Genomic DNA, 19,177 nt, shown 5'->3' on the forward strand with positions numbered 1-19,177 from the left:
AAGCATTCAATATTCCTCCTTGTCTTCTTACGGTTTGATAGTTTTATGAAGTTGAATAATATTCCATTTTATGGATGTACAACAGTTTGCTTATTTATTCCCCTGCTGAAGGACATCTTGGTTGTTTCCAGTTTGGGGCAATTATGAATATAACTGTTATAAACATTTGTGTGCAGGTTTCTGTGTGGACGTAAGTTTTCCATTCATTTGGGTAAATACCTATGAACTTGATTGCTGAATCATGTGGAAAGAGCATGTTGGCTTTATAAGAAACTGTTAAACTGTCTTCCAAAGTGGCTGGCAATGAATGACAGTATCTGTTGCTCCACACCCTTGCCAGCATTTGGTGTTATTTAGTGTTTTGGATTTTAGCCATTGTAGTAAGTGGTATTTTATTGTTGTTTTAATTTACAATGCCCTTATGACGCAGTCCACTAAGCATCTTTACATATGCTTATTTGCCATCTGTATATCTTGTAAGGTGTCTGTTTAGATCCTTTGCCCACTTTTTAATTGGGTTTATCTTTGAGTTTAAAGGGTTCTTTTGTGTATTTTGGATATAAATCTTATATAAGATACCTACATTTTGCAAATATTTTTCTCAGTCTGTGGCTTGGCTTTTTAGCTTTTTATTCTCTTAACAGTATCTTTTGTGGAGCAGAAGTTTTAATTTTAATGACGTCCAGCTTCCAGTTTTTCTTCCACGAATTGTGATTTTGGTGCTCTATCTAAAAACTCATTGCCAAACCCAAGATCACTTAGATTTTCTCTTATGCTATTTTCTAGAAGTTTTATAGTTTTGTGTTTTACTTTTATGTCTATGATCAGCTTTGAATTAATTTTTGCGAAAGGTTACACTTATCTCTTTGAATGTGAATGTCCCAGGACCATTTGTTAAAAAGTCTATCTCCATTGAATTCTTTTTGTTCCCTTGTCGAAGATCAATGGACTACATTTATATGGGTCTGTTTCTGGGCTCTCTATTCTGGTCCATTGATCTGTTTATTCTTTCACCAACACCACAATGCCTTAACTACCGGAGTGGAGCTTTATAGTAAGACTTAAAATTGAGTAGTGTTAGTCCTGACTTTGTTCTTCAATGTTGTGTTGGCTCTTCTGGTCTTTTGCCTGTCTATATAAATTTTGGAATCAGCTTGTCAATATCCACAAAATAACTTGCTGAGATTTTGAATGGAATTACATTGAACCTATAGATCAATTTGGGAAGAAGTGACATGTTGAGTTTTCCTATCCATGAACATGGGCTATTTCTCCATTTAGTTTTTTGATTTCTTTCATCAGTTGTAGTTTCCATCATACAGATCTCATATAAATTTCATTAGATTTATACCTAAGTATTTCATTTTTGCAGATGCCAATATAGATGTTATTGTGTTTTAAATTTCAAATTCCACTTGTCCATTGCTGCTATATAGGAAAGTGATTGACTTTTGTATATTAACCTTGTTTCTTGTAGCCTTGCTATACTTGCTTATTTTTTTATTTTTTGAGACAGAGTCTCACTCTGTCACCCAGGCTGGAGTGCAGTGGTGCAATCTCAGCTCTGCAAGCTCCGCCTCCTGGGTTCATGCCATTCTCCAGCCTCAGCCTCCCGAGTTGCTGGGACTACAGGCGCCTGCCACTACAGCTGGCTAATTTTTTGTATTTTCAGTAGAGATGGGGTTTCATTGTTAGCCAGGATGGTCTCGATCTCTTGACCTCGTGATCTGCCCTCCTTGGCCTCCCAAAGTGCTGGGATTACAGGCATGAGCCACCACACCTGGCCTATAATTGCTTATTAGTCTAGGAGTTATTCTGTCATTTTTTTTGGACTTTCTACATAGACAATTATGTCATCTGTGAACAAAAAAGAATCTGTACACTTTTTATTCCCTTTCTTCTCTTACTCTATTAGCTAAGACCAATGTAAATAGTGTTGTGTTTTTAATTTCAAATTCCAATTGTTCATTCTTGGTATACAGGAAAGCAGCCTACTCTGTCTTCTTGGTTAGCCTGGTTAAAATTTCATCAAATTTGGCCAGGTGCGGTGGCTCACACCTGTAATTCCAGCACTTTGGGAGGCCGAGGCTGGAGGATCACGAGGTCAGGAGATCGAGACCACAGTGAAACCTCGTCTCTACTAAAAATACAAAAAAAAAAAAAAAAAAAAAAAAGGTTGCTGGGCGTAGTGGTGGGTGCCTGTAGTTCCAGCTACTCAGGAGGCTGAGGCAGGAGAATGGTGTGAACCCTGGAGGCGGAGCTTGCAGTGAGCTGAGATTGCGCCACTGCACTCCAGCCTAGGTGACAGAGCAAGACTCTGTCTCAAAAAAAAAAAAATTTTTTTTTCATCAAATTTATTGATCTTTTTTTTTTTAAAGTTCCAGCTTTTGGTGTTGTTGATTTTCTCTGCTGTTCTCCCATTTTCAGTTTCATTGGTTTCTGATCTAATTTTCTTTAAGCATTTTGTAGTGAGGGGGTTACTTCTCTTTTTAAAAATTTTTAAAATAAGTTTTTGTTTTAAATTGATACATAAGTGTCCATATTTATGGGGTACAATATGTTTCAATACATATACATTTTTTTTTTGAGACAGAGTCTCGCTCTGTCACCCAGGCTGGAGTACAATGGCGTGATCTTTGCTCACTGCAAGCTCCAACTCCTGGGTTCAAGCCATTCTCCTGCCTCAGCCTCCTGAGTAGCTAGGACTACAGGTGCCCACCACCACGCCCGGCTAACTTTTTTGTATTTTTAGTCGAGACAGGGTTTCACTGTGTTCGCCAGGGTAGTCTCAATCTCCTGACCTCATGATCCGCCTGCCTCGACCTCCCAAAGTGCTGGGATTACAGGTGTGAGCCACCACACCCGGCCTATAATTACTTTTAAACATAAGAAAAAGTAATGTGGAAACTAAAGTACACATATTTATTTTAAAACATTTATTTTGTCATATTTGCTAATACATTGATAGGGAACAAAGAATGCCTGAATCTACTTAAAAGAATCTTAATCTCAAATTAAGTAAAATATATAAATAATCAGCAAAATTCTTATTAACTTGTAGAAATGTAGTTTATTTCATGCAAAGCTACATTCTTTCCTATATTTTAACAGCTAATCAAATGAACATTTCAAAAAATTCATTACATCACAATAAATTAAAATACTACAAAGGAACTTCAAGTCAATGAATTTATCAAAACCAAACTGAGAGAACACTATGCATAGATAAGGCCAAAGTTACTAATTTGCTTATAGGTAGCACTTTGCAGCTTTTTCCAAATACACATTTGAAAATGTAGTGAGAATCTACGAGAAAAAGGTAGTTTAATTTACAACCCAATGATCAGACAATAAAACATTTGTCATTACATATCAGGTAGCAATGGCTGACTAAAGATAAATTTGGCATCATGCACCAAAAATGACCACAGTAACATTTTGAAAAATTATGATCATATGCACATTTGAAAAGATTTTCTATTTCACCTAATCAACTGAATTAGATAAAGGCAAAATAACAAGTATTTTATTAATGCAATGCAGAAATTAGGTTTTTGGTATATTAATTATTTGCCTGCGTATTGGTATATGTAAAAAAATCACTGAAGGGATGTAGGAGTATTTCAAGCTCACACTGGACTACTGAACTTTAGAATACTGTCCTAAGGAAATAGGTCTGGGCAGAACTTATTTGAGACAGATTTTAAAACTATTTAAAAGCAATACTACAATTAGTTACTTACAAAAGCATTTATAAAAATTAAATATCAGAAAGTGAGAACATCAATATTAGAGCTCTGTTGTATCATTCAATGTTACAATTTATAAATACATATTATAGTGATTTAAAACACAGGTCCACATATTTTCTACCTTCTAAAATAAGAAAAATCCTACAACTTGTTTTCAAAATATGAACAAAAACAAATCCATTGGATTGCTTTTAAAAAATAAATACAGTTTCTCCCCTACAACTTGGTATTCTAAGCAGGGAAGATACTTGCCAGCATTGTTGAGACATACAGTTCCAAATTAGTTGGCTAATAACATTTATGTCAGTATCAACTCTAAATGGTGTTGCACAGTCAGTTTAAATAAATTATTTTACCCTACATATGTCTGCAATAGTAAATCATTCTTTCTACTCTTTTGAACTAAGTACAGTAAAATTCTTTCACAAAATTTGAGATCAAGATAATCACAAAAGGAAATATTTTCAGTGAAAAAAAAGTTAATTTTTCCCAAGGAGTGTGTAAAAAACAAACGTCTTTTAGGATATTGATGAGAAGAGGAACATGCCAATATTCTTGCTTTATTAACAGATTTAAAAATTACAGTAAGTCCTCAATTGACCTCAATGGACCAATCTTTTGAAAATAGAAATAAAATTTTAGTTAAACCAGGTTGGGTACGGAAGGAATCAGAGGAGTGGACATGTTCCTGCTGCAGTGGGAAGTAAGACAGAGCAGAACTACGGCCTGCCCTACTGGCGGAAATGGCTCCTAGCACCTTGTCTCCAGGAGTCGGGAAAGGGGAAAGAAAACATTGTCTGGTCTTCCAAGTCTCTGGGCAAAAAGTTACTGAGTTGGAAAGAAGTACCTCATACAGATGGGAATTCATATTTTAGAAGGCCTTCTGTAACCTTCTTCTGTTGTTTCAACTCTCCTAAGAAAAGTTTTGATGATGCATGTTATTTATTAATTCCTTTTCATAAAAAGATGTCTCAATAATCTAAATAAACCCTAAATTTTGGGGGGAAATCTATTTTTATGTAAAAATATTACACTGAAAATAATTTATTTACTTATGTGTCCAAGTTAGTGACCTAAAAGATACACTGAGCCAGCATACTTTACATTTGTATTCAGATGTTGCTTAGTTGTCTAGCAAAATCTATTTGACTACTTTAGGTACAATATTGCTATTTCAAGTAGTGGGATTTGTAGTCAGACTGGTTCCTTCTAAGTGTACTACTCATCAAAAACAACTCTGTACACAAAACAGAAGGAAAATCTTTCAGCAGATTAAAAGTCATACTATATAAACATAGGCCTCAGAAAGGAAGAAAGGTATAAAGGAATGAGAGAGGACATAAGAAAAGAAAGACAAAATCCTAAATCCACTTACTTCTTAACATTTAGAATTTAATACAATCCATTACATTTTATGATTCAAGTATGCTAAGATTTTTCAGGGACATATTTTGTCGCTTAGCGCAAATATACTTGTAATTTTTAGGCATGGTCCACTCAAATCACAAGTAAGAAACTCACCTTACTAAACAAGTGAATTATAATATGGGGAGTTTATTTTTTCTCTAATATGGTAATCAGCACACCATCAAGAACATTCCCTAAACCTATTAATGCTATAAAGAATGAGGTTTGTAACTGAACGTAAATTAAATTATTAATATGCTAAAATATACTTTAAAAAAAAACCATACACATTCCTATGCTAATTTAATTTGGGCATACATCCAGTTTAATTTCAGAACCAATCATCTAATCAAATAGTAGTCCAAAAAAGTCAACTGGCAGAATGTTTTTTTGAATGTCTGGATTGTCAAATTTTCTGATTCTTTATAAAGGGAAAATCCTTGAATCTTTTGATTTAGTTCTTACCATTTTTGTGAAATGAGGGCCTCTTATGCAATGAGATTATTCAAAAGCCCTTGTATTCATTTGGTAAGAGAGCAAATTTTAATAATTAAACTTATACTTTCTTTTGTTTTTTACAAAAATGTTCTATTGATAACAAGTTATTTATGTTGTAAAAGAAGTTAATTAGTAATTTAGAGGTGATTCATTACATTAATAGATTGTTATTATTTTCTGAAATAGTTATTCTGAATTACTGGCTTACTGAATATTCTTACCTAACAACAATTTAAATAATAATTTGGAAATTTTTAAACAAATACTTACTATCAAGTAATACAGTCATCAAAAATTACCAGAAATAATTCTTTAAGAAATGTACTTTGCATGTAAAGTACGTGCATTTAGTAGTCCTATTTTGCAGTAGATGTCATTATATTTCAGTAAGCTTCTCGAAAGAGAAAACTTGTACCACTACAGTTTTTTACACAAGGTGGTTTGACAAATATTAACTTGGTTCCCCAGCAATAAACTCAGTCTTCCAGGGTCAAGTCATTGCCTTCTGAACTCAAATTTATCCAACAAAATAACATTTTTATATGATTGTAAATAACATTCTGTAAGACAAATTCTGCTTAAAAAGTTGAATACTCTGAATCACTGAAACAACCAAATATTATTTTAAATATAACTTGAAAGTCATAAAGGAATCTATACTGTTTGTGAAGTGTATGCATGTATATACTTCAATTATTATAACCATAAAAAATTTAATACTAAAGAAAAGTGGTAACATTACCTTATACATTCCTACCAATTTATCTTAGGGCATTATAAACGTTAGTTATAAAAGTAATTGGCGAATTTCTTTTCTTTTCTGCTTCTGTTTCAACAACAGCATTTTAATTTCATTACAAAACCTGAAGAGAAACATTATATTTAAGAAATTATTTCAAAGTAAACCCAAAGACTAAATAAAACAACACTAGTTTCACAGGACTTTTGATGAATTAGTCCAAAAAACATTTTTGCTTTAGGGACTTGTAAGCTTTTCTGTAATAAGAAGAAACTGGATCCCTTTCTTGGATGACCATTTTCCCCATCCAATACCTTCAAGTATCACTAGGAAAAATAGCACAGTTATAAACTCCAGTACGTAAACACCAACTCAACTTCCTCACAATAGCTTTGTAAGGTAGATCAGCTGGTAAATAGCAAGTATCATCTGCATTCTGCAAATGAAGGTGCAAAATGAAGCACTTGAGGCACTGAAGAGCTACGTGATTTGCCCAAGGTATTCAATTAGTCAATCATGAAATTACAAAGAGCATCAAAGTATCTCTGCTCCTGGCTTATTGCTCTCTGGTCACACTTCACATGAAAAGACTGTACGTATGTGTTCTTCAGTGTAGTCTATATGACCTTCAATTCAGAGCAAGTCTATCCACTGATAATTATTTTAAAAAGAATCTAATCTCAAAGATCATAAAAACCCAAAGATCAAAATTTTCAGATAATGAGGATGATGCTCTATTCCTTTCAATATCTGCATAGAGCTGTGTTTTTAAAAAACTTACATGATAATATTCATTAAAAAGAAAAAAAATTTAAATTTATGTCTTGGGGAAAGATTAACTTCAAGTTAGGGGAACCATATAATTCATTTTCAAACTGGGATACTTGAGGGTGAAAGTAATCACTAGTAATAAACAGGATACGAGGTGTTACACTGAGACTGTATTAGGCAAGCTGAAGTATGGTCACCCAATGTAGCACAGATTCAGTAAGAGTTGCAAATATTCTAGGGACATAAGAAAACTCTCTGCAAGCATGCTGCGATCAAATATGTTCACTTTTCAATAAAACACTAGTGCTTTAAAATATAATACATAAATTTAGCTTAAACACAAAGGTTAAAACAATCTATTTAGTAAGAATGTTTAACCAACAAGTTATTACACATTTCCATTCTAATATAGTTTGGTTTTCTATAAATCACAATGTATCAGTAATAACAGTAAATTGACTCACTTTTTACCTTTGAATAACCAATTTTTTTCTCAAAAAGTATGAACAGGTACCTTTAAATATTAAAGGATTTTGTTGGATTCTTTGACTACTAAAAAGAAAAAACACTATTTTCCATTAACGCCTAGGATTTATCCTTGAATGGCATGATCAACATTTAAATCAATAGGTTAAATGATAAATGTGAACATAGTTTTCTGAAATGAAAATCTTTTATAAAGCAATACCAGAAGCATAAAAAAATCCAGTTACTACAAAGACTGAAGGAATACTATTATCACCTGATTACAGTACACATGCTAAATACACAGACACGCATCAGTTGAAGTATAATCTTAATCTTATACATGCAAAAATCCCCACTAGTTTGCAAACAGATTTGAAAAAGCACTTTTTACATTCAGTTATGTCTAGAAGTAAGCCTTGTTTTAAGACATGAGTTTTATGAATACAGTTATTATTTGAGGTCTCCATTCACTTACATTTCTTTGGGAAATACAGGTTGAATATATTTTTTAGAAGTAACAAAAACGTAAGTCACAATAATCAAACTGTGTATAATGTTATTTAGTATGACTTATGGCTTCCTTGAATCTTTAAAATAACTCTCCTGAAAAAAAAATTAATCTGAAACAAACTGAACTGCATGTTCTTAACATATGTTGATCTTTTTTAAAATCCTTCCACTGTAACTGTACTTCTAAGGCAGATGCTTAGGAAATGATATGTAATAAATCTTGTTGGAAAAGGTGATACTCTATTCAATGCACATTAAACTATTATTCCTAAGATATAATTAATTCTCAGTGTCTTTTTTGTTATCTTGACACTTTTCACTGAGTATAGAGGAAATTCTAGGGTACACAGATGTTCATCAAGACTGAACTGATGTGTCGACCTTGGTTAGTGGTCCCACAAACTTTTTCAGACTTTAAACATCATTAAATATATCACTGCGGGACATCGAGAGATATCGTCCACCAGGCTGATACCTAAAAAGGGAACATAAAGAAATGATCTGAGGCATCAAAAATAATAAAGGAAGAGAAGAAAACAAGAATACATTAAAAGGGGGTGGCCACATAATTTGTAAGTATTGTAAAATCTAGTCATTAGCTGAAAGCAGAAACTCACCCTCCAAGTATATTATCCAAAAGGACTTAATTATAAATCAACCAGCAACTGTTTTAGACCCTATTATATATGCATGACAGAGTGAGAGATGTAAAAAGAAGGGGTGGGGGATGTAAGACACATCTGGGAGATTAATCAATTCAATAACCACTCTCAATTGTTGCATATAAATATAACCTAGGTTTTTACTGCATAGAGGCAATACTGTAGTAAACATTTTTGTGCACATGATATTTTGCTTTTATTTAATTATGTCCTCATAGGATAATGGCTAAAAGTACAGACTTTAGCCAGAATACTGGAATTTGAATGCCTGACTTGCCATTTACAAGTTGTGTGACTCTAGGCAGCTTACTGAGCCTCTCTGGATTTAAATCCAACTGAATTTGCAACCATACAATTACAATATTTTTGTTAAAGGGCTTAGAATAGTGTCTGGCATCTAGACACTCCTATGCAGCAGTTACTAAATATGATAAATTTCACAAATGGGACAATCAGAAACAGGCATATAAATATTGTTGTGATCCTTTGCTATATATTTCAATTATTCTTTCTTATTTATAATTCCACTAGTATTGTATGAAGATAACAATTTTAGTTACCATTACTGGATGATATAATTTTTAAAATATAAAAGCATTAGAAAGTCTAAAAAGGTATCAAAAGTTACTTCATTTTTTATTATTAGTGAAAATGAACATTTTCCTTTACTTATCACTTGTTACTTTTACCTTTACTTACTTATTTTCAACCTTGTCAAGTCAATGTATTATTAAAATTGTAGAGGAATGCTAGAGCTAAAATGTCACATCCAGAACTTACCTTCCTGATTCAGATTCAAGAGGATCATCAGTGAATGTTTCTGCATTAAAATCCAAAGGTTCTGCATCTTGGAGAAGTTCTATCCGGTCCCTTTCAGTCCTGTTATTAGCCCTGGTATATTTGAATGCAGCTGCAAAGGAAGTGGGAAAAAATGTCTACTTCCCTATTGTCTATTAATTTATGGGTCACAGTCTATGGAGGTACAGAAAGAAAAATCAAAATTCCAAGGAATCTGAATTTTCATTGTGAAGATAAAGAACATAAGAAAAGATAACTACATGGTTCCTTAAAATCAGATTAAAATTATAAGCAGTATAATAGAATATAGCAAGGAAAAGTTCTCTAGCCTTGTAGTTAGCTAAGAAGCTCTCTAAGCTCAGAAGCAGATACAGTGCAAATATTTCATTAGTGTAACTCAGAATTAACATTTAACTACGAGATCACAATGGTGAAACTGTTCATTAACAAAAGTAGTTTGAGTTAGTTTTACAGTAAACCTCATTTCTTGGCTAGGACTTTAAGGTGTAATCAGCTCAAACTCTTAAAAAAGGTGTGAGTCTTTTTACCGTAAGGCAAGAGTATGGGTAGCACTAGCCAATAGAAACAGAATGCAAGCCGATATTTAATTAGAAATTTTCTAGTAGCTATATTAAAAAGTAAAAAGAAACAAGTGAAATTAATTTTAATATATTTAAACACAATATATCCAAAATATTATCATTTCAACATGTTCCAAGTGCTCAATAGCTGCATGTGGCTAATGATTATCATACCAGACAGTAGATAAAGAAAACTAACTTTCCTTTCTCTATGTGGAGAGGGATTTCTTTATAAACAAACCAAATTTTCACAATGTTGTTCAGAGGAGTCCAAGTAAATTTACAACAGCTTTATGATATAGTTCTTTCTGAAAACTTAATGCAAGCCAATTATATCATATTTACATTTTTGTAAGCTTGGACTTTGTCCTAAATGCCAGTCTCTTCATCTTTTCTGTCACTCATTCAGCAAATTGCAATTGCCCAATACATGCTAGATTCTCTCTAATTCATCATCCTATGGCTTTTTGATTCCTCCTCTCTTAAGCATTCTCCTGTCTTGCCAGATTTTTCCATTCTGTAAACTTCCTTCTACTCTGTGGTAAGCAAGCGTCCAAATTCCTTTACAGAATCCTATTTCCCAGTTTTAACTAAAGCTTCAGCCCTTTCCTATTTATTCTACCGTAAAGTCCTTCAAATAAATCCTTTTCTTTTCATCTCCAGGACAACTGCCTTATTTTAGGCCCTAATTATTTCTTGACTGCATTACCCAACAGTCTCTGAAATGGTTTCTATATCTCACTTCCCTAAGAATTATGCTTTATACTGCCATTAAATTCATCTTTCTAAACCAAAAATCTTATCATACTTCTTCCCAGATTGAAATCTTACCTTTAGGTCAAAATCCAAACTTTTTTTTCTTTTGTTTTTGAGATGGAGTCTTGCTCTGTAGCCCAGGTTGGAGTTCAGTGACATGATCTTGGCTCACTACAACTTGCGCCTCCTGGGTTCAAGCAATTCTCCCATTTCAGCCTCCTGAGTAGCTGGGATTACAGGTGCGTACCACCATGCCCAGCTACTTTTTGTATTTTTAGTAGAGACGGCATTTCACCATGTTGGCCATGTTGGCCTCGAACTCCTAACCTCAGGTGATCCACCCACCTCGGCCTCACAGGCACGAGCCACAGTGCCCGGCCCCAAATCCAAACACTGGAGAATGACAATATCTGTTCCTCAACTACCTCCGTGGCCCCCTCTCTTATTAGCCTCGCCATGCTTAGGCTTTAGTTACAGAGAAAAACATACATTTTCCCAAAGGTTCTCTCATGCCACAATGTCCTGCACTTAGTCTCCCTTCTAACTAAAATACCCTTCACCTGGCTAAGTACTATTCATTCTTAAATACTCAGCTAAACATGTCCTTATTATAGAAATATTTCTTCATTATAAAAACTCTTTCCTAAGATAGGCCCTCTTTTTCCATTCCCCAAGCTGAATTCCTTCTGCATCAGGTGTGCATCCTTCCATCAGAGCTGTCATGAGAAATCTACAATATCATACACAGCCTAATTAAAATATTTTTAACATTTCTATTTAGCTCTTTTGTATAGTTTCCATCTCTCCGGTGAAATTCTATCCTATCTGTTCATGCACATTGTCCAAGCTTTCCATCAGATCATTTAACATACCAATAGGTTATTTTAAAGTCACTGCACTGTCTGATAATTTCAACATTTGAGCCACCTCTGGGTCTGGTATATTCACTATTTTATGTTTTGAAAATGGTTTATATTATCTTACTTTCTTGTATATCTCATAATTTTGGGTTAAAAGCCAGACATTATGTGTAAAAGAAGGAAAAGATGGAAAGAAATCATAGTTTTATGCCCAGAATGGGCACACCTCTTCCATTAGATCATCACTGTTGAGGTCTGCACTCAACCTATAGTTGATCTGAGTTTGGATTTGGTTGTTGCTTTAGTTTCCTTAAGTCCCTACAGACTTCACATTTCTCTAGTAATGAAATCCTATGACCTTGTACTTAGTAGGGCCTCAAGTGTCAGATGGTTTCTCTCAGTATTCTTTTTCCACTCTCAGATTTCAGTAGTTCCTGCATGGATATGGATATGAAACAGAGGGAGTCTTCTCCATGTTTCTATTCCTCCTCCAACAATTGACTACTATTGCTTGGTACTCAGTGTGAAACTTGCAGCTGAGTGGGTGAGAGTGCTCAGTTTTTCTCCTCCATCCTCTGTGCACTGAAGCCTCAGCAGTCTTACATCTCTCTAGAAACAACCTCTTTCTTCTATTCAGCTCAAGGTTCTAGGAAAAATTGGTTTCCTAGCACCTCCTAAATAGCTTCTGCCTCATGTCAGTGTGGGTCAGTGACACAGGAAGGTTTCCAAACACAACCTGGTGGCAGATGGCTTCTGTCTGGTATCAGTCCCTCACTCAATTATGAGCATCCTGAGGACAAGAAGCATACCTTCTTTGTATTGCTGTATACCTGGGAATATGCCTAACTTATATGGGTCAGTCAATAAATTATTATAAAAATGATCAAATAACCTACATCAATTAATAGGAAAGAAAATCATCAAGGTAAATAGTAGAAATAAACACCTGCCTAGAACATACCTGGGATAAGTGCTTACATTATTTAGGGTTAGTATACTTAAAACTATTTATTTGATGCCCCAGTTTCTCGTTTCCCTACCAGAGTACATATTTGAGCTTCCCCTTCCTTCTATATACTGAGGAATGCGAGGGAAAAAAAAAAAAGTCACTGCAAATACACATTCGTAATTCTACAAAGGCATTTCTGGATGAGTATTCTAACACTCAATCTTTATGCAAGCAAGCATAAATAAACAATTTCCAAGTCAACTAGAAGATAAACTACTTACAATGGTTGGTATTAACATCTGAGAAGTTTGACTCTTTGGGGTCAGTATGAATATTTCTGTTCCTAGTGGAATCTTCTCTATTGTGTCCATAACGTTCTTTCCATTCCTAGAAAAGAAGCAAAAATAAATATACAATAAAAGAACATAATAAGAGAACAGAAAATAATCCATTAATGTCAAGAGATTACATATGCAATGTAATATAATTTATTTTCATCAGAAATTCATTAGTAATCAATATAATTATAATCATAGGTCAATGTTTTTATTTTTATATGATTTATTGAAGTCACAGTCTCTATAAATTTTAACTTCTACAAATGACAGAGACATTTTTGCTAACTTTGATTGCTATTCATCTATCTAAAATGTAAAACAATATTACTACAAGCTTACTTAGACCATGCAAAAGTTATAAGAACCCATAATGACTAATAGATGTTAACAAAATTTTTTTTCACTCAAATAAACTACAAATATTAGAGAGCTAAAAAGTCAACAGCTAAAGCTGTATACAAACATAATTAATCTATGACTCACGTGGCACTGTGAGTCATCTTAAATGTAGTAAAACCATATTAACTGGATTCTACTCATTAAATTCTTAGAATTGAAAGGGACATTAGAAGTCACCTAATGCAACTTTCCATGCAGTGCAGGGTCTCATTCTAAAACATCCTTGCCAGATGCTTTTTGGCTCTCTGACTAGATAGCATGTAATTTTCTATGTCTGAGAAGCCTATTGCAATTCTGGTAAATCGTGTAATTTAGAAATTCTCATAGAGAAGAAAAATCTATGTCTAGTAACTTTCACTCTTTGGTTCTAGTTCTGCCTTCTAAAATAAAGAAGATACACATATATGAAGATACACAAAGACAACTATTAGTTAGTCTTTGCTTTGCCAGTATATACACCTATTTGTTAAAAATATGTGGTAATTATAATTAGATTTTACTCATTTTTTGCCTTTTCATTTTCTAGGAGGTTAGTTTGCCTCAGAAAATAGAGGCTTAAAGAAAAATTAAGGAGGAATAAAATTAGTATCACAGCACCAAAAAAAAAGAGAAACAATTTTAAAGCAATTAAAACCACTTTAATAGCAAGAATACACAAATTTATTTATTCATTCATTCAACAAATATTCATGGAGCACCTACTTTAGGCAAGAAGCTGCTCAATGCCAAACACGAAGTAATGTATTACTAATGACTTTTAGAACAGGTCTGTCAGGATACTTAGTGTATATACCTGAAAGTATTAAAATTCCCTTTCTTTAAAAATATCTTATAACATTTCCCCCCTTTTTTTTTGTCTTTAGCTAATTATTCCAAATTAGTAAGATTCTTAAGAAATATTTCAAATTAATCTTCAGATTACAGAAATTAATACTGTACTTACTCTTCTTCGATTTTCGCCTTCTTCTTGCCTTTGCCTTTTTCTCTTCTCTAAAGACAGAAAAATGATCTCAAATATGGCATAACATGGTTTAATTAGACATAGTGTAACTGAAGTAAAGATATTGGGCTACGACTGATATTTCTTTTAAATTATCACAAAATCAAATGTTATAGGTTATTGCTGGAAAGAATTTGAGAGGTTACCTCACTCAATAGTGAATGCCTTCCGTATTTTTGTTGCAGATGGCCCTGTAGTCTCTGTTTAAATAACTTTAGTGAACAAAGAGTTCTTTCTCACAATGACCTGAAATTTGTTTCTCTGTAAATTCTATTCTCTTTCATTCCTATCTTCTAAGTTAAGTTAGTATTTCTCTTCTTTCTGTACGAGTGGTTTTCTTTGTTATTCTCTTTAGGTTACAGACATGATGTTTTCACTTTTTTCCCACAGGATATGCTCTACAGACTCATAATTCTAGCTGTCCTTCTCTAAATACCTTCTAATTTATCAGTCTTATTCTTAAAAATCTTACTCAGGACTGGATGTGCTATGCCATATGAGGTCTAATAGGAGAGCATGTGAAGGCTACACTAACTTACTTTGGAGCTGCAATATATTTTGGCTTACATTCAACCCATAATCACACAAAAGCCCCAGATTCAAGTAGGGAGAATGTCTAAGAACCAATGTCCCAAAAGTCAACTTTTTTTCCCTCCATGCTACCATCACTTTGAACATCAGTAAATTTAATACACTCAGTTTTGTGATTTGATTCTACCAGAGTGCCATGTATTGTAACAGGCTGTTAATGATCATCACATTCTAAAAAAGTAGCCTTTGCTTGAATGATTTCCCATGCAGTATCAAACTGATGATTCTTTAAATTAATGAGCTTTATAACTGTACAGAGTTTGGCAATTATGTTTCAAGGTAAACATGAAAATGATTCCAAGACCAAACAAGGGTGTTTTCTAGCTGCAGACATACTAATAATTTAAGCTTCAGAATTTCTTAAAGACAGATAAAACAATTATTTATGTTTTCAAATTATTTTTGCTAGGAAGGCTACATGTACATTTTTAGCTATAAATTTGCATTAATTGATAATTTCTTAGGATAGATTAAAAATTATTCACAAACTATACAAATATTAATTTTGTATGCTGAGTCTTAGCATTTAGTATTTTCCCTTCATTTATTTTAAAAGACAAATCTTACCTTTTCTGATTAATTCTTTTCCTTCATTAACTAAGTCTGATGTCATATCATCATCTCCCATAAACTGCTGGAAACCAAGCAGATTCAAACAACGGGTTCCCAAACTAATAAAAGCAGGTTTTTAAAAAAGACAAGCATTATTTCACATTGTAAATATTTAGATGAATTGTTCTTTAGCATTGTCACTCCAAAAGAAGACTATGCTTCATTATCTGTTATCATATAGTTATCTATAGTCACATCTGACATGCCTCAAGAAGTACCACTTATCTCCCTTTCTAAGAAGTGTATGTCCTGTACTTCACTGATTAGGGTATACACTATATTCAGGTTTCTTATAGATGTCAATTAAGTCAAGTTATCAGCATACCTTCAGAAAACAATTACACCAAGATGGTAAAATGATAACTATAATAATGTAAGAGCAACTTTTTCCCTCTGATCTAGTTAACTATTTAAATAGCTTTTATATACTACAAATTGATTACTATATCTTATCTGAAGCCTACTACCTTATATCTTATTTGCTATTTACTTTAAATTTGATTGTTGTACAAGATGAGAATACTGAAAATATGGAACACAAGGAAGGAAACGATAGGTGAATAGGCAGGATTAATATTTGTTTAAGATCCAACCATACATCAGATAATTTACAGATGCCTTCTTATTTAATTTTTACTACCATTCTAAGAGATAAATATCACTTTACAGGTAAGAAAACAGGCCTAAGGGGTTAAATACTTTGCTAAAGATCCCTTAATAAATGACAGACTTAGAATTTAAATCCCAGACAAAACAAAAACCAAGCAGTTCTTTTATTATATTAGTTCTCAAACTTTTTCAATGACGTACTTCTACACAGAGAGGGAGGAAAAGGGAAGAGAAAGTGGTGAAGGAGAGAGAGAGAGAGAGAGACGAAGGGAAAACAGGAAAGCAATTTAGAAAAAGTGAAGCTCTCCATTCCATTTTGCAGGAAAAATGTGTAAATATCTAGCTAATCCATAACATATCTACTTGTTTCATTCATATAAAAAATGTTTATTATGTATTACCATTGGGTAAAATTGGGGTTTTGCAGATGATTATGTTAATTCTCTGACTTCAAACATTTCCTTACCATCTTCCTATCCTTGTGAGAGTACTATACTTCAGGATGAGAAGCTCAGAATTAGATCACTGTCTCTGGGAAGGTTTTATCTTTGTCGAAAGTGTCAGGAAACAACATTACGCTCTCTAGGCAGGTAAGTCTGAATATTCACTCTGGGTGTGGCTGCATTGCTAATAGCATGGGAATTAGACTAATTCTGGCAGCATTTCAAATGAAAATGAACTTATCAAGTCAACCTATCATTGAAATGTCAGTAAGGCATTGCTTTGGGTGTTCTATAACAGAACATCTATTCTGTGAGTTAATCTGAAAATTAACTTTTTTTCCCCTTAAAGACAAAATGGCACTCAAAGTTTATCCTGATTAGAAAGACACTTTTAATGATTATATTTAAGTTTAACAATTTTCCTTTCTCTAGACATAGTGATTCCTTATAGCTAAGATTTTTAGTTGACAGAGCATTATTCTGCCCCATATCACTTGATCCATATAACCATCTAACAAGGTAAGAAGAAATGCTAATCTTGCCAACATAACTGCTAACATTAAAAAAATTTATATATTACAAGTTCTTAATGTTCCACTTTATTAACTTTTCAAATGATTAAGCACATAATAAAAACATAGTTTTAGGCACACAAAGTGTGACTAGACTCTTCTTTTAATACATCATTTTCACACTGTAGATCTGTTACTGTCTTCTCCACCTAAAGAAAACACTCAAAATATTAGATTCGCTATCAGTTCATATTAAAAGTATTATTTTAAGGGAGGAGAACACCCCTCATATTGTCTTATGCCCTATTTCTGCCTATAAAGAAAGAAGAAGTAAAAACTAAAGGGCAGAAATGGAATCCACTGGCAGATAGCCCAGCACCACGCCCTGGGACTGGTAGTTAAACATCAGCCCCTGGCCTAACTGCTTGTGTTATCTATAGATTTCAGACATTGTATGGAAAAGCATCGTGAAAATCCCTGTCCTGTTCTGTTCCGTTCAGTGAGTACAGCCCCCAGTCACGTACTCCCTGCTTGTTCAGTCATCACAACTCTCACGCAGATCCCCTTAGTTGTAAGCCCTTAAAAGGGACAAGAATTGCTCACTCGGGGAGCTCGGTTTTTGGAGACGTGAGTCCACCGATGCTCCCAGCAGAATAAAGCCCTTTCCTTCTACAACTCGGTGTCTGAGGGGTTCTTGTCTGCGGCTCGTCCTGCTACAATTTGAAGTTATAATCTTTTAGTTATTTTACTTATGAGAAAGTAAAATATATTTTTAAAAATTCAATAGAGAATGTATTTTAAACAATATCTGTTTACTCATTACTGTAATGTTAGTAGATATTATCTGTAACAACTATAAAATGGTATTGGAAGATTTAAATAAAGTAAGTAGATAAAATTTATTTTTCTCAGAAGAGTAAGCAATGAACATTTTTAAGTGTTTTTGAAAAAGTGGTATTTTGGGTATGTCATGGAGCACTTAAGCAATGAAAGAGGGCAGAGTACAGGATGAGGAGGCCTGACATATAAAAAGAAGGAAAGACAGATGCTAGAAGCCAAGTACACCTATCCTTTAAACCCTTTTGAATCTCACTCCTGCCTAGATTCTACCATTCATTCTAATTCCATGAAAAGAGCATTCCACGTGCTTTCTGACACAGGAGAAAATTTCTCCTCTAGTCTTAATGTACAGCTTGATTACAACTGGTCCTCAACTGACCCTTTGTTCTGGCCATGGTCTGAAGCATCTAGACACCCAGCAATAATGATTGGAAAGCTCCAAGGCTAATTTATGTCATTAGAAAAAAGCTGGACAGAAGGGTGTTTTGCAGGCTATGCTAGCTGTCAGTGTCAAAGGCCAGGACTTAAGAGTTAACACTCTGTAATTAATCCTATCATTTTTTAGCCTAAATAGAATAATGTTAAAATAATATTATTTATTATAATAGAATAATAACTCTACCTCTTTCTTCTTTAAATTTTTTAGAGGAAGAATAGCACCTGATCACTCCAGTAGTTCCTTTGAACTATCCCCAGCTTCTCCAAAGCCACAATAAAACAAATTGAAACTCAATCAGTAAATATTGAAAAGAGTTTTAAAGAGAAAGGATATCCAGATTTAAGAGCAAAAGAAAAAATAATGTTAAGTTTCTTACCTAAAATAAGTAGCAAAGCAGAGAATTACCACCAACATAGGATAATATATATAGAATCCATCTGCAATAAAGGATAAAACTTTCATGGAACCCATAATCTGAAGAGCAAGAAAAAAGTAAGTTAAATTGGAATAGCTCTATAATTTCCATTCCTTTCCTTCATTAGAAAATTTGCCTATAACCAGTCATGCCAATCCATTTGAACTTTTTAAAAAGTAGAAGAAAAGCAGTAAATGGACTTATTTTTTAAAATCTGCTTTTTATTGA

General features: G+C 33.5%; 1 protein-coding gene across 2 annotated transcripts in view; it reads right to left on the reverse strand.

Moving 5' to 3' along the window:
• Window positions 1-7,434: 7,434 nt before the first annotated feature.
• The window catches only part of LMBRD2 (LMBR1 domain containing 2), a 56,508-nt gene continuing 44,765 nt past the window's right edge, over window positions 7,435-19,177 (reverse strand). The window contains exons 14-19 of one of the 2 annotated variants that reach the window (XM_078003862.1): window positions 18,911-19,008; window positions 15,647-15,750; window positions 14,432-14,478; window positions 13,033-13,138; window positions 9,588-9,717; window positions 7,435-8,620 (exon numbers count right to left, since the gene is read on the reverse strand). In XM_078003862.1, coding sequence (XP_077859988.1) covers window positions 8,560-8,620; window positions 9,588-9,717; window positions 13,033-13,138; window positions 14,432-14,478; window positions 15,647-15,750; window positions 18,911-19,008 — 546 coding nt within the window. In that variant the 3' untranslated portion in view covers window positions 7,435-8,559. 2 annotated transcript variants of the gene reach the window in all.

Source organism: Macaca mulatta, chromosome 6, assembly GCF_049350105.2.
Source record: "Macaca mulatta isolate MMU2019108-1 chromosome 6, T2T-MMU8v2.0, whole genome shotgun sequence".
NCBI classification, from domain to species: domain Eukaryota; kingdom Metazoa; phylum Chordata; class Mammalia; order Primates; family Cercopithecidae; genus Macaca; species Macaca mulatta.